This window comes from Centroberyx gerrardi, chromosome 14, assembly GCF_048128805.1.
Source record: "Centroberyx gerrardi isolate f3 chromosome 14, fCenGer3.hap1.cur.20231027, whole genome shotgun sequence".
Classification (NCBI taxonomy): Eukaryota; Metazoa; Chordata; class Actinopteri; order Beryciformes; family Berycidae; genus Centroberyx; species Centroberyx gerrardi.
Genome location: NC_136010.1, coordinates 29,014,799 through 29,039,314, shown reverse-complemented (window position 1 = coordinate 29,039,314; position 24,516 = coordinate 29,014,799). Strand labels below are relative to the sequence as shown.

Sequence of the window (24,516 nt, the reverse complement as noted above, 5' to 3'; positions counted from 1 at the left end):
AAGAATTTAACTTAAATGTCTTAAAAAGTAGAGACTTTTTAAATTTTCAGCGAGCCCAACTGACCTTTACTGTTGTGAGGTTAACAGAACAAGAAAATGCATCATTCACAGTGATGTGATCATTGTATGTGTGTGTGTGGTTGTCTGTTAGGTGACGGGGCTGGACGGTAACTACCGCATCACATGCCACACGGTCATGGAGGTGCTGAGGGAGCACCGGGACAGCGTCATGGCCGTGCTGGAGGCCTTCGTCTACGACCCGCTGCTCAACTGGAGGCTCATGGACAGTAAGGGATTATCAGCTGTTCACACTCAGTATACGTATTTCTCTCACTTTTCATGTATGGAGCAAGTTATTTGCATCTTAAAATATCATGCTCATTTCAAGAATGACCAAGGAAAGATATTTGTCACTTACTGGCATACCTATCAAGCAAAAATCTACACGTTCTCACACACCTTACCTGTTTCACCCACAGCGAATACCAAAGGCAACAAGCGCTCCCGCACCAGAACAGACTCCTACACCGCTGGACAGTCAGTGGGTTAGTCTGCAAACTGTGACCATTTTGCTTCCATTTAATCTAATGAATATTATAGGAATGTGTCTCAATGTGTCTTCTCTGTACTGCGTCCTCTGCAGAGGCTCTGGAAGGAATCGACCTCGGAGAGAGCACCCACAAGAAACCGGGAACCACAGTGCCTGAATCCATTCACTCCTTCAGTGAGTCGCCAGCTTTCACTTGCCATTTCATGGCTAATTTGTCGAAATATCATTTTATTTTTCTGTATTTGTAACGCCGTTGCAACACGGAGCTCTCTCGCCGTCATAAATGATCGCCGCAATTGTCGCGCCGTCGTAAGCCGGCGCTTAAGTCCACTTCCCTTTCGTTCAACTGTGAAGGGTTTTTGGCCGGAGACGGCACAGTCACGCTTGTCCGTGTCTTATGATGTTGATAGCCGTTTCGTGCCTGGAGACACTCACTAACCACGTGTGTGTTTGTTTTGGTTTTTTTCAGTTGGAGATGGCTTGGTGCAACCCGAGGCGCTCAACAAGAAAGCTATCCAGATTATCAACAGGGTGCGGGACAAACTCACAGGTACGCTCCTCAGCACAAGTCAAACCTGAAGATAGTCATGTTTTGATAGCATTGTTAAAATTCCTTATTCTGAAATGAAGATTTTATTGTTAATTTCAGATGTCCATAGGTGCTCAAGTGCTGTCCAAAAATGTTTCAAACATTCTCCTCAGTCACACAATATTACAGGCATTTTTCTTCACCAGTCACTTATCATAATGCAGAGGAAAGGTCTCTCCATATCTTCCTCAGCCACCCCAAAAAAGCCTTGGTAGCACTTTATAAAATTCCTTCTTGAAATCAGTCGGCACCGTTAGCTTAACAGAACCCACTGGTTTGAATAAAGTACCTGGTGGAGAAAATGCTCAGAATTGAAAATGTCAAGGCATGCCGTCAGTTTTGATGGGAGTTTGTTCCCTTCAGGCCGAGACTTTTCTCACGACGAGACGCTGGACGTGCCGACGCAAGTGGAGCTCCTCATCAAGCAAGCCACGTCGCATGAAAACCTGTGCCAGTGCTACATCGGATGGTCAGTAGCATTGCTAATACCTTTCAACTGCCTGCTGGCTGTTGTTTGCATCAGACGGCTTCTTTTTCTGCTCCAGTCAACTCTCTAGTCTTGTATTTAGACCAGGGATGTAGTGGAGGGTAAATGTAAGTGGAGGGTTGGTTTCCCACCTCTTTAGGCTGACATAAATCTTGACGATGTAAAATCATCACATACATCATTTACCACTACATCACTGGTTTCGACCTAACAAAAGGATGAGCAAAGCAGCAACAGATGGATAACAACGGTTTGCTAGACTTTGGTGAATAAGCTGCTCTTTTTCCTCCCTGCAGGTGTCCATTTTGGTGAAGGACCTTCTCTGGCAGCAGAGGTTACACTTGACAGCCAGTCTCTCTCACTGACAAACCATGAAAAGGCACTGTAGCCAAACAGGTATGCTCTGAAAAGGTACTTACAAGTCACAAGGCTAGCCTTTGTTAGAGGATTTCGGTTTGCCATGGGCTTTTTTTTTTTTAAGTTTATGAAGAAGTACCTGAAGAGCTGTTTTTACCTGATTATCATAATTTAACATAATTTAAGTCACTGTCTTGATGAGGAAGGACTTGCTTTTTACGTCATTATTTGCTAAATGCTTTCTACAGTGGCCATATTGTATCAAGTAATCCGATTTCTTACTTCGCACCCTGTATGCTTCTCAGAAACCCACCAGTCAATTGTATTATTGTGTATTAATGTGACAAATTTGAATAACATATTGTATGCCTTTTACTAACTTAAACGTTCTTTGAAGGTTACTCATGATTGAATACAAATGAGGGACTTTGATTTAAGATGGTCATAATGTACTGTATGGGCATTTGTGTGCCATTAAATCCTGTAAAGATACTACAAATGACTGCCTTGTGTTCTTTGACTATACAGGTTGTTAATTTCACTGAACTAGTTCAAAAGATTTTCAAAGGGGCTTAATTATGATATAGAAATGAAAAATCCTGTTTTTTTGGATCAGATAGGATTCCTGTTGAAAAGCAGGGATGCATCTCTCCCTTTTTTTTTTTTTCTGCTAGCACCCATAGAGGGCACTATGACTCCTAATAACAAACTCCTCCTCCATATTCTCAGCAAATGCTTTGGAAGAGGATGCAGCCATCAGGCCAGAGATGATGAGATGAGACTGGATCTCTAAAAAAAATAAAAATACTAAGGATTTTGAACATACACTCTTGAAATTAGATGAAATTGCTAGTTCTAACATCATCTACAATCTATATTTATCTTCATTAGTAAGACCACAAGGAAACGCAATCGTTTACAGCAAATGTAGTCATTGGCAGGAATAAAAACCGAATCGGATTGCAGAGGCGGCGGTGAGCTATAAATCTGGTTTCCTCAGCTGTAATCTGGTCAGTGCGAGGCAGCTTCTGCCTCAGCTCGGCTCATTGCTATTCCCCCTCTGATTTCTCCCTTTATTTGTTCCCTGCATTCTCCTCTGAAGGTTAATTACTTATAGATAGTTAAGGATTACGGAGCAACAAAAAGCAGCCAATTGATCTCTTCCCTGGCGCGGCCACCTCTGCAATGTCACACTCTTTACACATCGGGACAGAGCCCCGGCGATTATCTGTTCACATCGATCGATTCCTCCTCTGTTTTTCCTCTCGCTCTCCTTCTCTTTCTCGCTTCCTTTCCCCCCTCTCTCTGTCACTCTTCCTTCTCCCCCCCCTCCCCTCCCCCCCAAAAAAAACTCATTATTGAAAATGCGACTTTTCATAGTCTGTGCCATCGTTCCTGTTGTTCTTTCTCGCCCGTCTAATTTGTTTGTATTTTTTCAGCCTCTCAAGTCTGTTGAGGGGCAGGCGAGTCAATAGCTCAAGTTAAATAGGCTCCATCGATCGGGAGAGGGATTTAGCTGTTTACCGACTGTGGAGATGGGTCCGGGAGGCCGCCGAGGGAGAAGGAGGCCGCCCGCGTGGAGCTGAGTCGGCGGTGAGGAATGATACTTGCCGGGAGACGATGCCCCTAAGTGATGGAAGGTGAAGGGGCTCGGCGGTGGAGGCAGGGGGGGGGACGCGGCGGCCCACGCTCCATCAGGCCTTAAGGCTGTCGCACGAGGCCACCCAGGCCAGGCACCTTGAGCCACGACATGAGGACTGATGGGATACAGCGGCACGTTCAGGAGTACAGCACCCACCCCCCCTATGGGATGTCAGCCTGTTCCTCCAGCCTGTTATCTCGTCCTCCATCCTTAAGCACGTCTCCCTCCACAAGAGCTACCCGCTGGATGTTATTCCACTCCTTTGGCTTTTCGGCGTGTCTAGAGATTTCATAAGTGCTCGATGTCTGGAGTTTAGTCACACAAACTAATGCGCACGTTTGCCCTGCGGACGAGATTTCAATTTTCTAGCAAAAGCGTCTCATTTCTCTCCCTCTCTCTCCCTTCAATTTCTCAAGATGATTTTCAAACTTTATAGGGGGAAGAAAAAAAATAAGTACGTGCCCAACAGCTTCTCGCTTTGCTTCGAACTTGAGATTTTACATCCTTGACGCCCCTTATTGTTCTGCGGTCTACTTATCTTCACACTAACAGACTCCCCAAGAGGAAGGCAGCCTACACCAAACAAGAGGAATTCAACTCAAGCTCGATGGTCTCCTTACGCAACGAGCGCCTTCAATTTTTCACACTCTCGCCTTCTTAACGCGTTTGTGACGCACATAGTCATCAATGGTATCACATTGTTGAGAATACTTCTCCAGTGTGTCTCACTGCAGGATTCAAGTTGTCAGACTGCTAATGGGTCCAGCACAACTGTGGTACATCTGCACAATGCTAGCTGGAAGCACTCTCCCAACTGAGTACTTCACCAAGAACTTGCCCAAACTCACAGTGCCTCCCTGTGGTTATGAGAAAAACACTTTGACTCACCATGTATAGGCTCATATTGTCCCCCTACCTCCCTCCTCCAACTCTTCTCTCTGGCATGGCTAACAGCTGTGAAGAGAGAGAGCGAGAGAGACACAGGCGATATTGACGGCCAGCCAGAGGAGTTCGATAGCGGGCTCTGGAGTGTTTAAAGCGGGGGCCCCGCAGCCGGGGCTCGGGCTGTCTTTGTGCACTGTGGTGTAAAGCTAGTATCGATGAACTTGACAGCAGTTTAGCCTGCCTGAGATCCGCTGCTCTCTAAGGACGCTTCAAACACGCACTCCCACCAGCTCCAGCCTTGTTTACCCTGCCTGCTAGTACACCCCAGAGCCGGGATGTCAGAAATGTATGTATGGTCAACCGTGTAAGCATAGGTACAGTGCAGTGACTTTTATTTTGTTTTTTTTCCATCTGTATGGCGAATGTCAGTAGCAAATTTTGGGACAGTTTGATTAAGTCATGTACAGTCACTTTGTTAAAATACCACAGAAATTGAGCAGAACATTTGAAAACATGAAAAAATATAAACATGAAATCTGAACATGGAAAAATAAAAATCTGTTGTATTCAGCTACAGTCAACACCACTGGCTGTCAAGTGTCAAGGTAAACACAAATAGCTGCAGGCTAAACAAGGATGAGATTAAAGCTGCAATAAGCGTGTTTCTGACCACTAGAGGGTGACGGAAATCACAACACATTTGTAAATAAAGCACAGCAAAGCTGCTGGACTATGGAGGCCCCCAAGGACAAAGCTAGCGAAGGACTATGCATAAAGGCTAATAGCTAAGCTAAACATACCTACGGAGAAGTGTCGCCAGTTACCAGTCTGACTTTGCCCGATTTTTCTCCTGCTGAAGATCACATGTCCCACAATGACAAGTGAAGAGGTAGGTAGCAAGGTTACTAGTTTAACAAGTTTACTCGCTTGCTTCATCGATTCCGCCATTACAAATGAAGCCCCAAATGGCAGCAAGAGGTAGCTGTTTGGAAAAAAATGTAACTTCAACACCCAGTGATGTCAGTAAACTGCACACAGCACGCTCATGTTTCCCAACCTGGCCCAGTCTGTGATGCTTTACACCAAAGAATACCAAAGAGACGAGAGAGGAAAAGATCTAACGTTGGTGAGTCCAGCTTTCACTTGTGCCTGTACATAGCTAACACCAGCATTTAATTTGGGCAAATAGGGTGAATCTACAGCATTTTAATTGGAGGCGATGGACACTCTTCTCTACAGCCCCACTTTGTGATTTAGCCCGGTAAGATATTTTTACATAAAATACCTTGCTGAGTGCAGCTTTAAGTTGCATCCTTTCTTGTGGTTTTCTTATCTAGGAAATAACAGTTAGAACCACTGCTTTAAGATATCACAGCAAGCCCTAAACGCAGCTTCTTACATCTGTTTGTCTCTGTATGACTTCAGTTGTATCATCACTCTTGTCTACAGTACAACTGACTCACCATCCAGGACCTGACCCTAGTGTACCAGCCAACATTTACCCTCCCGCCGGCATGTCTTATTACCGCTTACGTGCCCCCGTGTGGTCTGAGGCACGATGCTGGGGGAGGTAAAGGTTTCCATTAGCCCTGAGCCTGGACACTGAGTCATCCATGTACTCCGCACACTGTACTAAAGTGCTGCGGGGCAGAGGTAACAAACAAGAGGCTACACTTTGGCTTGACAGTTTCTCAAAGAACGATGCTGCGAGGCTGATAATATTATTCTGAACTTGACACGGTTACGTGGGCGTCTGACCACAAAGTGACCTTATATTTGCTGCGGCAGAGCTCGCTCGGTGGCCGGCGGTACAGTAGGAGAGGCTGTTCTGACGGCTCCCAGGTGTGACTGTATCTGACTGTGAATGTGCATGTTCAGCAAAAGCTTTCCCCGGATAAATAAAGATTGTTAAAACGTGTTTGTTTCAGTGGCCACAACAACTGGCGGTATTGAGATTTCTGTTGCATTTCTGCTGTATTGGATAGTGGAGAGAGATAGGAGACACATGCCTTAACTGACATTTTCTAACATGTTTACATGCCATGTAAACAGGGTCAAGAGATAATAGACTTTAATTTTGTCTCATTACATCCTTGGATCAGGAAGTACTATGACAATATTTCAGCCACCAACTGCATTCATTCCATTGCATGTGTGTACATCTTCACAGCTTAAAGGACTACTGACTTGAGAGAGAGAGAAATTGGACAGTCACTCTCCTCATCTTTCTTTATTTTCAGGTACAATCAACAGAATCAGCAGGCAGAGAGATCCGACTACATGAGCTGGGCTTCAAACCTAGGTAGTCTCAAGTATGGAGTCCGCAGGTCCTGAAAAGGTCTCCTATTGTTTTAAACGAGCTCAACTCGAAGCCTAAATACATCATTTTAAGTATGAAAAATGAAAAGTATGAAGTTTTACAGGTCTTCAAAAAATTGATTCTATGGCGTCAAACTGAACCACAAGGATGCTCCTTCCAATACATTGTTGATGATAGTCCATTTGGTACAGATTAGTAGCTGGCTTGGCCTTAGTGAAGGCTCTCCAGTATTGAAGCAGCGGACATTGTCGTCACGTTAAGAACTGGGAGCTCAGATTGGATGGCACCCATCTAAGAAACAGCCTTCACGTCTGGCTGTTGAATTGTCCGAGCCCTTCACAGCCATGTACCTAATCATTCAGCCTAAGTAACTTGTTGACGCGGAGCCGTCCTCCAGCTGTCCGGGTGGCCCATCCTCTTGTCTCTGCGCTTAGATTTACTCACCGGAGGGAACGGCCATTACATCTCCTGTTATTATTTGCCATAAAAATGCGCTGAATGGTGACCAACTCTGCGGCGCGATAAAAAGTGGCGGGGTGTGAGATGGTGTCTGCGTGTCATCAATCAGACGCGGCGGTGAAACATTGGGCCTCTCCGCGGGGGAGTGGAAATTGATTTTTCTATAAGTCTCAACGATTAGGGTGTGAAAGGAGGGGGTGAGGCGAGGGGGTTGGGGATGGTGTAGGAGGAGAGGAGCTTTGGGGGTGGGGGGATGAGATGGGACGGGGGTACCGTGAGAAAATGGAAAAAGGGGTATAGAGGAAGAGATGGGGAAAGACTAAGTGTTTTCGGGGGGTTGGTCGGATGTTTGCTTTCTCTCGAATCTTCAATCGTGATGGACTTGCTCCTGGGGTTAGCTGCAGCCCGGCCCAATCAGCGTTCCTCTAACACAGCACTTTAGGCTCAGCTTGAACAGGGTAAAAACAACATTCAATAGTTATTGTTATGTAAAAAGTCACTCCGGTATGAAGTCATTGAATTGTCGCCTCCAGAGCGGCGTCCCATAAGAAATGTCACATTCATTATGCGGCAATCTAAAACAAGTTTATTGCGTGCCTCAACCCTACCCATTCACGTTTGAATCGTTCTGGAAGGGCTTTTGATTGTCCACAAGTCCCTAGAAGAAGGGAAATGAGGAGAGGGAGCAAAGTAGGGAAACTTAAACGGCTCTTACATGTAATTCAGCCTTTCGAAGGATCCTTGAGTCATGAGTCAAATGGATTTACACACACACACAGCGTGCGGTACAGTAGCCCTGTCCGGCCCGTACAGTTCCCTGGCCTTATCTCCAATTCATCCACCGCGCATCATCCATACACACAACACTGTAAGCGATGATTCAGTGCACTATTCTTATCGTAGCCTGCGTGTAGCGATGTTCTAAAGCATGCTGGTGCAGTGACCCCCCTCGCCTGTGTCTCTAATAAGCATAACCATATCTGACAAGGCCAGAGCTCTTGGAGGATGAGGGGGAGGGGGGTCTTGCCTCCTTGCCTCCTTTTAGATAGGTTTCCTCCCTTCTCTTCTCTTGGCTGATATCCACCGGTGCTCACTGGCCTAAACCACCTCGTCTTCCTTGAATCTTTGCTGCCTTTTCCTTTTTTCCTCATCGTTTGCTCGAGCGTTTTCTTTTACCCCGCTCGTGCATGTCCTGGGGCAGATGAGTAAACGATAGTAGATTCAGATATGCAAAGGGACTGGATCCAGGGGCGATGAGTATAGAGTAGGGATGGGATGATATGCTTATTTCACGATACGATACGCGATACAGGGTTCACGATTCAATATAAGCACGATACGGTGTAATAAATAAAAGTTCAATGACAACAAGTCTGACTGTGCAGAATTATGTTGATTTCTGAGTCACAGATCTTTCTAGCGATGGCACTGGCTTGCTAGAATATAAACAACAATTTAAAAATGTCATCACAAAGTGCAAATAATATAATTTCAACAGAGATCTTGTAAAGTTCTGATGGGCAAGCCGTCTCATTTGTGATTACTACAGCAGAATAAAATGGAGCTAATATCGTGATTCATTTTTCTGCCCCGCGATACGTATTGTCACATTTTTGTATCGTGATATATTGAATTTCGATATATCGTCCCATCCCTAGTATAGAGATTTGGAGTCAAGTGATAGGACGGCGATTACAGAATACAGGCCCGCGACTTCTTCTCCTGTACACATTCCTGTGAGAATACTTCGGAACGCTTTGAGGGTTGGATACATGAGACACGCACACGGTTGAATGGATTTCATTTACTACCCACGCGCTGCTTTTTGACTCAATCTTGTGACTAGAGAAATAATGTGCGAGCGGCCATTATCTCAAAAAGGGGGCCGGCGGAGCGTGAGGGGCATCTTTTGCCTGACTGACTTTCATTTACAAAGTGGCGATGTTACTTTTGTGCCGGGAAATGAGATGGCACTGCAGCAGACAGTAGGCTACATTATCCGCTCGCACATTCTCCTCTCTCTCGCTTTCTTTTTTTCCCCTTTATCAGCGGCTTCTTCCTCGCATTGTTCATCAGACCCCGAGACACAAAAAGCCCCCCGTCTCCCAGGATCAATTAGTCACTTCCAGGGAGTTGTGGAGCGGAGAGGGAGCCGGGAAAGACAAAAGCCATGGCCGTGTTGGCGGCGCGGCGGAGGTGATAAAGTGACACGGTCTTCCTTCCAGGCCATTAACGTGACAAGCGGGCCTTGTCCAGGGGGAAGGTGGACCTGACAGGGGAGCGGTTGCCCCGCCAGGACGTCCAGAGAGTTCTCGAAAGAGCAGTCCCTTGGCTTTGACACACTTTTTTCTGCATCTTTACTCCTCTCTCTCTAGCTCTTTTCATTCAGTCTGCCTCCTGTCTTTTTTTGAACTCCATCTCTGTCCTCTCCCTGGAGCTTTTTTCCTCTCCATCCCCTCTCTCTTAAAAGCTGTCTCTCTCTAAAGCTCTTCAGTCCCCCTCACCCCTCAAAATGTCTCCTCTTTCATCCTCTACTGCAGTCTCCTCTCTCTCTCTTTGTAGCTTCCCCCTCCTTACCTCTCTCTGTCTTTGGATTATCACCCATCTCGCTCGTCGTTTCGTACCCACCTTCCCCTACATATCTCGCTCTCTCCCCCTCCTCCTCGGCAAGCCCTCAGTCTGTTTGTTCTGTTCTCGAGGCTATCGAATGTGACACTACCAAAGCAAAAACAGTGAGCTGGCACACAGAGTCACAGCAGGACACGGGCCCAACAAAACACAGAGGGGTAAACAGGGGCCTATTTATAGCGTGTTGTCGCTCGGCCTTAAGAAGCCAAAAGCAGCGTTGTTTCTGTGCGAGACTGGAAGATGGAGATATCGGGAGGAGGAGAGAGGGAGAGACCCGGTTGGTTATGCTGTAGATGTTAAGAGAAACGGTAAGAGGTGGGTGTAAGTGTGCGCTGCCATAAGCAAATTTGCACCATGTAACATAATTTGTCAAGTGTTATGACCAGAGATGTCAGTGATCATAGGCAAAAAAACACTGATGTTTATCCATCACTGTGAGAGGCTGACTGTCATTTCTATCTTTTGTACTTGGCTGTCCTTTGCCCCCCCGACCTAAAAAAAAAAAACGGTGGCCCTCCATTTGTATGTGCTTTATGTGTGTACTAAGTCAAGCCTTAGTGCGAAATGTCCATAGATGTGAAGTATGTGTGACAGGCTTTATTTACGATGGCCCATCACACACTTATTCCCAATTGGGGAAATTGGTTGAACAGGGGCCCGGATCTCGCAACTCGTTAATTCTGCGTGCCGTGTTCACCTCCGTGAATAAAAACTCTGTTATTTCTGCTTTCATGGGACTTATTCAGCGCATAACTATTCCGTGCCTGCGGCGTTGGTCTTCAGAACGTGTGAAGCGAGGGGAAGGAAGAAGGAACAGCACACAAACACTGCCCCCACTCTCTCCGTCTCCTGTCAGCCTTTCGCCCTGGAAAACTCCACCACCAAGTCTTGACGGGGTCTGAAGTGGACCCTGCCACCCTTTGTCCCCCCAGACAAGACAGCCGGCTTGACCTGCTGCCAAAGGTAGACCTCTTCTTTCTGGGAACGTAGGGTTATGCAGTGGTTGCTGTATCTCGAGATGTCTTGGGTGTCTTTTGTCATCACAAGTGCTTAAGAGTTGGTTAAGAGCCTGAAAAATGGACTTTGGCTTAAACTAAACACAAAAGACTTATGTCCGAACCCAAACTAAGGTCAGAGATATAGCTTTTTGTGAGCCCAAACCCAACTAACCTAACTGTTGGCTAACAGTTCTGTCATAAAAATAGTATGTTCTAGATATTTTTGTACCCAAGTCCAACCCAACGTGGAGCAATCATGTGAACAATTGGGCTCAACCTGAGTCCTATGAGGTCCAGTTGGGTCCCAACTGCGTAAGGCATTCATGTCAAGCTCAACTATGATAGGGAGGAACACACACAAATGCTCCGAAGTATACCACATGGCAACCCAAGTGTCTCTAATCTGCTTACATTCCTAGCTGTCCGTTGCTTGCTGTAAAACACCTTTTTTTTTTGTCTGTGCTAAGAAACGCGTGAAGAGGAACTTCGCTATTTCCACTGACAGTAAGGTGGCCACCGGCACAATACTGCAAACGACAGCACCCACGGCAAATTTCTGAGCTACTTCTTTTCACCATTACCCGATACAGTACACACACACACACACACACATACACATACGCACTCTGTCTCCTCCACCCCCTTTACGCTGCCGTGACAGCTTTGTCACAAAGATGAATTCATCGTCAGCACTGCAGCCAAAACAAGTAATTTGATTGCCCCGACCACAAATTAAGTTAGTGTGATTCAATTTTCGATTTGGGCTTCTCCTGCAGCCATACATCAAGGGAGACATATTTCATTACGCAGCGAAACCACGGGCAAGCAGGCGGCGGTGGCCCACTCCCTCCGTAGGAAGACATCATGGGAGCATTATGGCATTTACTCAATACCGCTGCTGGTCCAGTAAGGCTGGTGGTGGCGTTGGTGACAGTGGTGGGCTTGTTAGCCACAGGGCAACACAGCCAGATACTGTACAGCCACCATTTTTAGCCTATTTACATAGCCGCAAAGCCAAGCTGTGACAGCGTGCTGGCTGGCCCGGCCTCAGCGAAGGAAATCTCACAAGACCATGAAGTTGCTGCACAGACACACACACACACACTTCCTTCACGGCAGGGGCCTCCAATCGTGTGCCGCGAAGGACCGAGACTCTGCAGGTTTTACTTCCAACCAAACACTACAGCAGCTGATTTCACGGATTCTTTCCTCCTCTCTGGTTGCAGGTGTAGCGTAGCGTTCCTCCCAGCCCTCCACGTGACCGGACACCCCTGCTTTACAGTATGTGTGTGTCCATTCCTATCTTTCCCCTTGTTAGGACACTGATACGATCACACTATCTCCCACTTTCTCTCCCTCCTCTTTCCCCTCCCCTCCCTCTCTCTTCCTCCTCCTCCTCCTCAAGGTTTCTTAGTGGGTTCTCGTCTGGTAAATGGGTTTGAAGACAGAGTGCTCAATCAGTGACTGCTGCCACCCCCTTCCTCCGCCCCCCCCCCCCCCCTCACAATGGAGCCGAGCCGCTTTCTAATTAAACTGCAGGCTGTTCTTCAAGGTAACCAGAGTTTGAAAGCTGTGAAGTGAATATGCACCACTTTGCCATTAATCCAAATGAATATCATTGATGCCGCGCTGAAACACTGTGTTCCTAATTTAGCCTTTTTTTTTAGCGTTATCGACAGCGGACTTTGTCCCCGCGAAGAGTTTTTGTTGCACTTTCCAAATTGCCTCGCTGTTATACACATGAACTACAAGAGAAAAATGTCCTTGAAGCACGTGATTAAATACTCAGCAGGTATGAATACCATTGATAGTCCTGGTATTATCCTCGCATGATGGATGACATGGATTGACGGAGAAGCAGTGCGTGAGAATATCGCAACCCAGTCTGTCAAAAAAGTTGAAACTAGTTGAACTTTTGGCGGAGTGCAGGTGAGCGTCATCTGCAAACATGTTTTATCGGCCAATGTAATTTGTACAGATGTGATTTCAGTCCATGGTCATCCCTGCTGTCTCTGCCTTTCCAGAACTGTATAATCCAACTCAAACAATTTATAAAGTTAGTCACCGGAGAGCATTTGCATGGCAGGTGGTGAGCACTCAAACTGCCCTTGTAGGTTTGTTCTTAAGGTTTCAAAAGGTCTCAAAAGGTTTCGAGACACGCCCACAACAAGGCAACCTGCCATGCCAATGTCCCGCTGCCTAAGTGCTCATTGCTGTGGTGTTTTTTGATTTAGTGTCCATCTTTGGTGCTAAACGCTCATTGCTGTGGTGTTTCTGCACTGCACTTCCCAGAGATCACCTGTCAATCCAACAGTGTGGGCGGAGCTTGGATTTTCTGTTGATGAAGTTTCTGTAAGTGGCGTTCTTTTCTTTGTCTGTTCAGTCATGGTGGCTATCGCTGCTCATGCTAACTATGCTAACTCATGTTCTTCCCATTTCACGGCAGCCATTTTGATGTGTCACAGCAGGGTAAACACAGGTGTAAGTAATAAGATTAATGATGGTTCTATTCCATTTAGGCCATATCCACATCCGGGTAAATTTGAAAATGGCGTTTTCGTGTCGTTTGCGTTTCCATCCACACTAGTGTTTCCAGGCCGTTTTCTAAAAGTTTCCCGTCCACACTAATATGCAAAAAATATAGGAAAACAGTGAAATCTACCCTATTGGGCATGCACAATCCTCTGACCCATGACCTCGTTACCACCATGGTTACCACTGTTTACGGAAGTGTTGTCATGGCTGCAGTAGCAGAGCCTTAAGCGTCTTTGTCTGGACAGATGACAAAGTTGAGCTGCTTTTGAAAGTAACGAATGACTACAAGACCGTCAAAGCCACAGAGAATATAGACTAGGAGTCTTTTGGGAGTGTGACTACCGCCTGAGATCACATGACAATTCCACGTCAGTGTTTTTGAAAAGCTCAGTTTTCACCATCCACACTACAACACGAAGCTGGCGTTTTCAGAAAGCTCCGTTATCGGTGGTCAAAAATGCCGTCTTAGTGTGGATGGAAGGCCAAAATGGAGAAATAAAGATGCGTTTTCAAATTTACCTGGCTTAGTGTGGACACGGCCTTAGGAACACCAGGGCCCTGGCACTGGAACACCTAGGTGGAATGGAACCATCATTAATGTTATTAATTACACCTGTGTTTACCCTGCTGAGGATTTTTCTCAGGAAAGAGCCACCAGACACCGAGTGTATAGAACAGCAAATGGCAAAGTAGCAAAACAGAAATTATTTATATGAAGGTCATTCTTACTTTAACCTTGTTGTTGGCTCTTAAGGCATACACTGTACATGTGAATGCTGCAGTAGGTTGGTCTTCTCTTGAAATCACCCAGAGATTTTCCATAGGAAGAGGCTAGAAAGAGGCAAAACTCTTCAGTCTGAATCATCATGAGGGGCACGTTGCATCTTCGGTAATTGCATGAGGGAGCCTGCTGTTATATATAGATATAGAATATAGAGAGTAGCAAAAGGGGCATTTATATGAAAATCTTGTGGATTATTAAAAATCAATCAAAATCAAAAAATTTTGGGGGTGGGGGTTGACGTGCTCCAAATGAAAACAAATGAAAATTAATTCACAATTTTTTTTCTTTTTTTTTTTTTTCTTTTTGCCCTCCACAATTGAAACGATCCCTCTCGGCACTGTGTCTTCAGGTACAGTACAGTCCAGATATGCTGCCTGTCTTCTGACGCAGGTTTCATTTGTGCAGGATTGGAGAAGCACTCCACCAGAGAGAGGAGGGAAAGGGAGGGGGGTGAGGGCAGTGACAGAAAAGCCCACCAAGCATGCACTGTTTTTGGCAAAATGAGAATCTGTCGTGCCTCTGTCTCCATCCAAACTCCGGGGCCGTGGGATCCCAAATTACGCCTGTAAATTTTGCACAACGGCCACATGCTTGATTACCCCTGATCTGAGTTTTCGCTCTCTCCCCCTTTTCATCTCCGCTCACCGTGCCTCCTTTCATTCTGTCTGCTTTACTCTCTTTCTCTCTTTTTCCCTCTACTGACTGCTCTTTCTCTCATTTTTCCCCCCCTGTGCGTTTTGCGTCTTTGTTTTCAGCCTTTTCTTGTTTTCTGTCTGCTTTCACTCGGGTGCTCTCTTTGTTTTCCTCCTTCCTAAAAATTGAATCGTTCTCAGCTGACTGACAGTGGCAAGATCTTGTGACATACTTTCGTTGTGCGGTCTTAATGCTACAATATTTCGCGCAGTTCAGGGCCCTCTTTGTAATCTGCAGGCAGAGCATTTTTCAGGACCGTATTTGGATTCTGTGCCTGCTGGCAATTCTCTGATTCAAGCAGGAAGCAGTGGTTTCCATGAAAGGAAATAGCTGCTTGCTTGATATAGCGGTGAAACACTTCTTTGCTAAATGGATGCTCAGATTAGCTCTCTTATAAGAGGATGAGTCATTATAATCACTTTGCCAAGTAAAAGAAGAGGCCATTTGACATTCAAGTGGACAGCGCTTTCTCTACAGGAACAACAAAGCAGCAGCTCTTGGTGGAGGTAAAACGAGCATGAATGGCAAACGTGCGGTAGCGAGGAATTTTTTCTCTCTCGCAATTACAACGAATTTTCTGGTAGACGCAGAAAAGGGAGCCTCTTCAGATGTTTCCCCATACAATGTTAATGTGCGCTTGCTGGTTTGCTCAGGATTATCAGGGATGCTGCTGGGAAGGAGACAGTGAGGCACCATCAGGGGAAGCTGCGGAGACAAGCCCGCTGTTCCAGGACCTTGGAGTCACTTTGCCACCGACTACTTGACAAGCAAAACCCCCAAATTCCTGCTGTGAATGTTTCCTGGCCGGCTGGCTGGCGCTCTACAGTTTAAAGGATAATTCTGGTTATTTTCAACCTTATTTTCCTAGTTTTTGCCATCACAACGATTGATTGTGTTCATACTTTCGTAGAGCTTTACGTGCCTCTAGTGTGCCGGGCTGTTGGGAGCGTTGCTCTCCAATACACACCCAGAGGGCCAATGCAATCTCTAACAATCAAACCCAAAAAGTGATTAAAACCCATCCTTTCAACACATTAACACCCACACTGCAGTTACACATCTTTAAATAGCTGGGAGTGGACAATTATCTCAAGACATTTCAGTTATAATAGTCCATCTGATGGAAAATCTGATAGGCATGAACAGTAGCAGTAGCCTATGTTAGATGATATTGTGCAGATTTCCTTGCTTTATGACATGAATATTTGATTAGGTCTATGACAAAATAAAAGCAGTGGGTTTGGCAGCTGTGACTCAGCTGATGTCAACCAAAAAAGATGAGCCATCTCTCTTTCCCGCTCTCCCAAAAGTCTAATTTCAGGTGCACAGATTAAATTCCTGCCCATCATTTTGACAACTCTCACACAGACAGATGGCTCTTAGGTAGTCATAGAAACATGATCAAAAGCTTGGTTTTCCCCATAATTCACACGTTTTCTTTTTTTTTTTCTGAAGAAACGATTCAGCAGAGCAAATAAATTTTACCTCATATGAGAACTTGGTTAACTTAAGAGAGCTTACCTGCTGGCTACACCCGCTGAAGAGGAAATACAGGGTTGTAAAATTTAGCTCAGTGAGTCTCAACTTTTTTTTTTTTCATCTTGGACCCAAATCTGAGAATATTTTTATTTTGTCCAGAATCCCATGACTATCTGTACTGTAGGTAGAGAGATAAGAGTAAAATGATCAAAACAGTCATTCTTTTTCATTCTCTAATTGTGTTAACTTCTTGTAAGTGAAATAATGCTGAAGTTTAACAATTCCTCAATTTGCTGGGGACCCCCTGGAACCCCCTCAAGGACCCCTGGTGGTCCCCGGTCCCCGCGTTGAGAACCGCTGCCTTAGCTTACTGGGTGAATCATGCAACAGCGGTGACACTAATATTACGAGAAGCCGTTTTTTTTTTCCGTCATGCCACAGCCATGGTCTCGTTAAAATGACGGCATGTGACAATAGGGATCACAGAAGTTGCAGTCGCACAAATTCAACAGGGACTTCCCATTTAAAGACGGCGCTACTCCTAAACCCCCAACACACAGAAAGTTCGTTAAGCCTCGGAGACAGCAATAGCTTTCGCGACCGCGCCGCCCGAGCCTCTTTTCTCGCCTGCCCTACATTCTGCAGCCATATTGTTTGCATTCAAAGGCAGTGCCCACACAGCTGGAGGATAAGCCAAGTCTCTCGGCAGATAGAGTATGGCGCCGTTGGCCCGCTGCACCCTCTTTTCATTTCCCTCTGTCTGCTCGGGTGTCAGGGGCTCCTGGCCATAGCTGGAAGATGAATAGTGCCGCACCACTCCACTTTGTCATGGTGTCCAAGAAGGCTCTAAATGGCATTGAGAGACTCTCTGGCTCGGGCAAATGGGATCTCCGCGCCCCCACGTAACCTTGCGTACGCGAACAGGCGAAGTTGTGTGAAAATGAGAACATTACCCCACTGACTTAAGAGGCTTTGGTGTGTGTATAAACTAAAGTTAGAATATGGGCAGGGGGTGAAGCCATGTATGTGTGTTAATAGGGTCAGGCTCAATTCGCGTTCATGTAAGCAGGTTTTCATTTCACTTTAATAAAAATAGAAAAGAGAAACGGTGAAGATTGTTAAGGCAAGGACAAAATAATTGAGAGCAAATATTCTAATTTGAATATTTGGATTACAGTTTCAGTATCCAGGACTCCACCCTGATATGTGCTATGATGTATTTCAATGTGGGCATAGGCTCGTGCGTGTGTTGTCTGTTTGTATATGTGCACAACAAAAGCGTCGACTTGAAATACCATTGCTTCTGCAGGAGAGTGAGTACGATAAAAAAAAATCTCCCGGCGTTGCTTCTCCTCCATTCAGTTTGGTTGTTCTTACACTGGGGGCAACAACACCTACCTGCGCTGTCTTGCTGTTCTCATGGAAACGGCATCAAAGGAGAGAGAGACAGACAGAAACGGAGAGAGCAAAAGCAAGCCTGAGACACTTTGTTACTGTACTGTTGCACTCTTGACTGTCTCTGTTGCTTTTCTCGACAGTGACAGTAAGCCCTGTCATACATTTCTTTTCCCCCTTCTGTCGGAGGTGAAGAGCAAAGTGGGACACGGCATGCAGATGCGGATGCACTCACCCACTCAACCAGCCTGAGCTGCACACTTTTTTTTTGTTGGTTTCAGGGTACGCCTCTACATATTTCAGTAGTTTTAAGGTATTCCTCCACGTCGAGTTCTCCTCGTGTGATGAAAGCGGGGCTGACGCATCGAGAGCCGGCGGCCCGAGGAGTTTGGAACCGAGATTAAACCGAGAGACGCCCGTAGGCCTACAGGCGGTGATTACAACCGGCCTTGACGGGAATGCGAAGCGGCATCTCTCGACGGGGAGAGGGATGCATTCGCGGGCCGCCTTGTAGACATAAGGCAGTAAATGTTCTAGGAGCGAGCGCTAGTGATAGCAGGGCCACATGCAGTAGCATCTACTGCTGACTGTCACAACAGCTCCTCCAGAGAGAACAAGATACCAGAACACGGCTCTAGTCGGTGGGAGGAATGGAGCGTTAATGATGGCAGCTTCCCGGCTTGAGGGGGTTCAGTCCTCCTGGCGTGTCCCAGAGTGCAACAGGAACCCAGTGTTTCCAAATTTGCATGAACAATGTTGATGTCTGGATACTTTGACGTCAAACTAGGTGTCCCCCCCCCATCTTTAGGCGCCTGGTTCATTGTGCTTTCACTATAGCTATATATAGTACAATATGACACATACTCACCAAAACCCTGTACCACAGAAATATGTTGGCATTGAACATTTGGCACGAACCTATCAACGCCCCCGTTAGACGCCACCTGCTCTCCGCACAGTTCCGCGGACACAGGAGCTCATTTTGCTTGTCTTTGGGAAGTGAATGAGACAAAGTGAATGAGCGCTGAGAAACGAGTAGGCGGTCCAAGGGGGGAGGGAAAATGTAAAAATCCTTTTTATTGCTCACCGTCGTCGATGCTGCTGGTGTGTCACGGCAGCGAGGCAAATGAGGCCGGGAGCAACCGGGTGCAAAAAAACCCTGTTCGTCACTGGCATTTCCCATAGAATTAATTGTGACAGGAAAAACTTTGCACACCCACCCGCATAAACCCTCTCCTCCCAGTGCTAGTGGGAGAGAGCTTAAACCAAGAGGCCCAGGAAAGGGACAATAGGATGCTGGCAGTATGCCTAGTGGAGCTTTTGAACATCTAAAACTGAACAGATCCACTCCGCACTGATGATGTGGTTCAAAGGAGGGCTCTGTGAAGATGTGAAGGCTACGATTTGATCCGAGTAATAGAGGAAACTGTTGTGTCAAGATTAGGTCCTTCAGTTCAATTGGCGGCAGGTTTGTTAAATTAGTGTGAAGAGAAAGAGGAGGGAACCTGCGCACCTCTAAACATCAAAAAGGCAAAAAGAAGTCGAAAATCCTCTGATGGCATTTTTTACTCTGTGCTCCGCTCCACAAAAAAAGTGCAAAATGCAAACACCGGCCGACAAGCATTTCAATATGACATCATCAGAGACAGTGTTCCCTCTTTTTGCTACTACAATTTCCTTGATAGTCTTGTTGGCAATGCCAGTGGTCTATATCTGAGGTAGATTTAAAGGGTACGTTTGTCGATTTTGGACCTATATATAATTTGTCTCTTACATACCTGTAGTACTTGGACCCACAGAGAATATTAACAGCTGTCGGTTGAAATGGCAAGCTCCGTTGCCTCTTGCTGCTGGAGATGTACTCACAAACCCCATTTGGACTCATTATTAGCAGCAAGAGGCCTAGCAACAAGAACTTGCCATTTCAACTGACAGCTGACTCTGGAGTCAATATTCTCTATGGGTCCAAGTACTGCAGGTATGTAAGAGACAAACTATATGTAGGTCAAAAATCACAGAACTTATCCTTTCGGTATTGAACCCAGGTGGTTGAACAAGCCTATACTACAGCAACCCAAAACCCAATTTTACTAAGTGCATCTTATAATCGTACCAGTATTGACCCTGCTATTTGTGGTACTTAGTAAAATACTGGCAAAGTTTCTAGAGGGATTGAAACTCCCACCTAGGAGGATTTAATTAGCACTTTGAATGAATCACATTTCACCCATACCTCTCTCTCTCCTTGGTAATCAGTTCTGGGCCATTAATGAGCGGATGACTATCGACTGGTGGAGCAGGCTGCTGATAATTGAATGTGTAGAGGCCATTAAACATTCCTAATCAAAAACAAACTCTCCAAAGCTACAGTTCCTGCAGAACAATAAGATGCAACAACAATGGAAGCTTGTTTGCTGAAACCTAAGGAAAGAGTAAAAAAGTGGGCTCTGTTTATCTTGGTCTAAAGAGTTGGTCTTTTTTGGGGGGGGCGGCTATCAGTGCTGACAGTTCAGAACTTGACAGGCCAGAAAATAGGCTGAATTCCTTGAGGCGCGGACACCATATTGAATTCCCTGAGTCGGCATCTTGATCATAACAGTTGAAGGAGAAGAGACGGACAAAAACAAAAAAACACTTTGTAATTGAAATGTTCTCAGAGGCTGCATTCCACTAGCGAAGAGGTTAGTAAGTCACTAATAGTGACTATCGCGTGGGGCTGGAAATCACTGCATCTCCATTGAATCTGCACTATTGATTGGACTTCAGTGTCACCACAACTCATATGAAGTTGGTGGCTCGATATTACTAGTTAACAAACCCAACACAAGACAATCAATGCTGTTGTTTGGTCTCTGGTCAAGTGCTCGTAAACAGATGGAATAGCGTTTATGTAGAGTTTGAAGGGGAAAAGGGGAGGAAGAGCAATTTGAATCAAAGTATGTGATCAAATGAAGCCATTGATCCTCTTTCGTTTTATTTAGTCTCCATCTCTGGTGCTCAGCGCTCATTGCTGTGGTGTTTCTGCACTGCTCTTCCCAAAGATCACCTGTCAATCAAACAGTGTGTCCAGTACTGTGACGTCTTTCTCCTTGGATTTTCTGTTGAAGCAGTTTGAGTTTCTCTTTTCTTTGTCTGTTCAGCCATGGTGGCTATCACTGCTCATGCTAACTACCCAGTTCTTCTTCTGTTTATTCCAAACAAACCAGAAACATAAAATGCATCACTTGCTGTGCAAAGACCAACCAGACACTAGGTGTTTAGAACAGCAAATGAAGAGTTTCGCACATTCGTATTCGCACTGCTTTCATCGCACGAGGAAGCAAATTATGGATTAGCATTGACGTTAGGAGTGTTCTTAAAACACATTTGCTTATAAAATAGTTCATTATTTGAGGACAGAATCATTTCTGTTGTTCAAATATTGCCTGATGAATTTCAGGAAGCAACATTTTTCCAAAATGGATATAGCATTTTGGAAAGAGACCCTTCAAATGTAAAAGCTTTCCTGAACTGGGAATAGCTTGAATTATTGTTGTGTTTTATCAATCAGCAATAGAGAGCAGCAAAACAGATATTTCTTACTTTAACCTTGTGTTTGGCTCTTTTGACATATACTGTATATGCGAATGCTGCAGTAGGTTGGTCTCCTCCTGAAAATCACCCAGAGATTTTCCATAGGAAGAGGCTAGAAAGAGGGAGAACTCTTCAGTCTGAATCATCATGAGGGGCACGTTGCATCTTCAGTAATTGCGTGAGGGACCTTGCAGTTGCTCTCGGATTTGTTTGTGTTGTTCTTTCAAGGTCCGCTGCGCCTCAAAAGGACAGACGCTCCTTTGCTTTTCTGCGGCGGCTTGTCAACACGGCTCTCTCTCCAGCGGAGCAGAAAAAGGGTCCAGTCCGCGTCCCGTCTGAGTGGCACGCCACGCGCGTCGTCCGCATGGAAAGAGCAGGAAGGGAATTATGCTTGTAATAACCAAACAAACATCCGTGTGGAACATGGGGAGTTATTTTAGAAGGCGCAGTCCACGGGGCCGAGCCAATATAATGCTGCCGGAGTCCTTAGGGGTCACCTGCTTTGCAAAATTTGGATCGTTTAGAGGCATGAATACCACAGCTGGACGCCGCTGATCTGTCTGCCGGCACTACACTATGCACATTGCAAAAGAAGACAGGCTTAGAAAGGGATTTTATTTTGTGTATCCGGACTTGTTAACCTTATGTGATGAAAAATATCCTGAAGTAAGGTTTAGAAGTCTGGATACAAAATAAAATCCCATTCCCAGCTTGTCATTTTTTGCAGCGCACAAGCGGGTAGAAGCGTACTGAATGGGGTTTTGTTCACACTCACGCTCTCTTGCTGAAAAGGTTGCCTTGAGTTCCCGGTGCAACAATAAAGACTCCACTTTAAGGGGTTAACTTTTGAATTACGCCGAGCATTTTCCGGGGCAAACGTGAACAGTTTCACCTCATGACTTCAAACAAAATCTATGCAGCATGTATATGGCAGAATCGTTAACCGCCCACTGAATTTATATTTTTTCCTCGCTATATGCAGAAGAAAGGTCCATTTTCTACAGATGCTATGAGGCACCATATGCTCGGCTCCGGCATGTGAGCAAAGCCAATGAACGCCGAGTGGGTGGGAAAAGGAGTACTGGAGGTGGGGGTCCATGTCGCTGTGGCCTGTCTTGATCTGATAGTACATAACAAATCACATTCAGGAGGTGCCTGTGTTTCCTAATGCTCCTGCTATTAGGATTTTCAATTTTCAGAGTCCTAGTTGGCTTGTTTTTCTACCACTTGACAAATGTTGTAGAATAACTTCAACACATTCTACAACTATGGCATTCCATTAGAAGAATTCTTGTAATTACTCTTCACAAGTCTGCACTTCTGTGTACAGTTCATTGTACTTCTATTCCTAAGGGGTTTGGATAAGTGAGGTTCTAGTCCACTTTATTATGTACTGTTCTTCTGTATAAGCCAAGCCTCATAGTAAACCTGTGACAGAAATGTATTCAATTAATTTATAGTCAAAGCCAGTTGCTATATTTGGTAACATGTAACCTACTACCAGTATTTGCACTTAAAACAAGCTAGAGCAACAAAATGGGCTTGAATAAAAATATACAAATGTAACAAAAACTTCAGTAGCAACATTTAACAAGTGCCATTTCTACAGTGTTCCTATTGGTTCATTTATGTTTGAACACTGAATCATTTCTTACTGAATAGCTGCACTGCAAAAGAATGTCCATCTTAACAAATCATTTAGTGTAGTATTGAGTCTTGAAATGTTGTTTTCCAGTTGCCAATGGTGTGAGACAAAAATTTGTTTTTTTGAAATGATGGACAATATCTTTAAACAATGCAGATCACCCAACTAGTATCAAAATAATATCTCTTGATTCAATAATTTGATTACATTTTTCAGTTGTTTTAACAAAAATACTATTGTAAGACGTAACAGATGCATATTCTTTGCAGTGTGAGGACCAGCAACTTTTTCCTATATTACAGTGATGATGTGAGCGGCCCCTGTCTTCCAGCCCGGGCCAATACGTCATCATAAAAGCCATTCAGTGAAAGGGTGATAGCACAGCAGTGCAGTGGGGGCCACCTCTCCATCTGCTAATAAAGTGCACATTGACTGGTCATGGAATCGCGTGGGGGGGTGGGTGAGTTATAGCTATGGTCCTCAAGTGGCAAGGGAGTTTTAAATGGCGCTCTTTCAGAAGATAGACTGGCATCTGCAGGGCTCTTTAGTTGACACACACACACACACACACACACACACACATACTCTCTCACACACCACTTGCAATAGGTGGATGATGAGTCACTGCCTTCTGAGATTCTACATATCCACTCTAAAAACAGAATCCACATGTTGCTATTCTTTTAATCTTGGAGAGCTGACTCAATATGTGTTATTGTTATTATCACTGTTATTAGGAGCAGTAGTAGTTGTAGTAGTAGCAGCAGTAGTAATAGTAATATTAGTAGCCTAGTAGTAGCAGCAGTAGTAGGAATAGTAGGCTAGTAGTAGGAATAGTACTAGTAATATTAGTAGTAGCAGTAGTAGTAATAGTAGCAACAGTAGCCTAGTACTAGCAGTAATAGTAGTAGTAGTTGCAGTAGTAGACTAGCAGCAGTAGTAGTAGGCTAGTAGTAGCAGTATAGCCCAGTACTAGTAGTAGTAGTAGTACTAGCAGCAGTAGTAGTAGTAGTAGTAGTAGTAGTAGTAGTAGTACACAGGTTGATACAGTGCATATGAACTTTGACATGAACAAGTCAAAACTAGAACCCAGAGAATCAAAGCTCAGACTGCACACAGGCTGCTTGCACTTGTAGCTGTGAGGTAAACAGACTCTTATCCCTACAGCAGCAGCCTGGTGTAGGCTACAGTACTGTTACAGCTGCCTCCTGCTCACTCACTGCCAGTAAAGTTGTTTCTAGGGTTTGGAGACACTTGTTCATGCTCACAATATAGTAAACTGAGTCCCGGCTCATTGCAATAATGTGACTTCACCACCTATTCTCAGAAGGAAGAAGCCTCTGATTCCATTTCCCCTCAGTGCCAGTAGGCAAAATGTTAACCATGGCCCCTAGAACAGCAATTTCCTGCCTATAAGAGAGCGCATAAGGACAGAGAGAAAAATAACGTGTCAAAATGTAGGCAATGCTGATGCTATTTTGTGCCCCCCCATCCCAA

At 45.2% G+C, this 24,516-nt stretch overlaps 1 protein-coding gene across 3 annotated transcripts in view; it reads left to right on the top strand.

Annotated features, from left to right (window-relative positions):
- Nucleotides 1–2,463, top strand: part of mtor (mechanistic target of rapamycin kinase) — a 90,721-nt gene extending 88,258 nt beyond the window's left edge. For all 3 annotated transcript variants that reach the window (XM_071900163.2, XM_071900164.2, XM_078288004.1), the window contains 6 exons: nucleotides 152–287; nucleotides 480–545; nucleotides 644–724; nucleotides 1,020–1,100; nucleotides 1,503–1,608; nucleotides 1,923–2,463. In XM_071900163.2, coding sequence (XP_071756264.1) covers nucleotides 152–287; nucleotides 480–545; nucleotides 644–724; nucleotides 1,020–1,100; nucleotides 1,503–1,608; nucleotides 1,923–1,938 — 486 coding nt within the window. In that variant the 3' untranslated portion in view covers nucleotides 1,939–2,463. The remainder of the gene's footprint in view (nucleotides 1–151; nucleotides 288–479; nucleotides 546–643; nucleotides 725–1,019; nucleotides 1,101–1,502; nucleotides 1,609–1,922) is intronic.
- The last annotated feature ends 22,053 nt before the right edge of the window (nucleotides 2,464–24,516 follow it).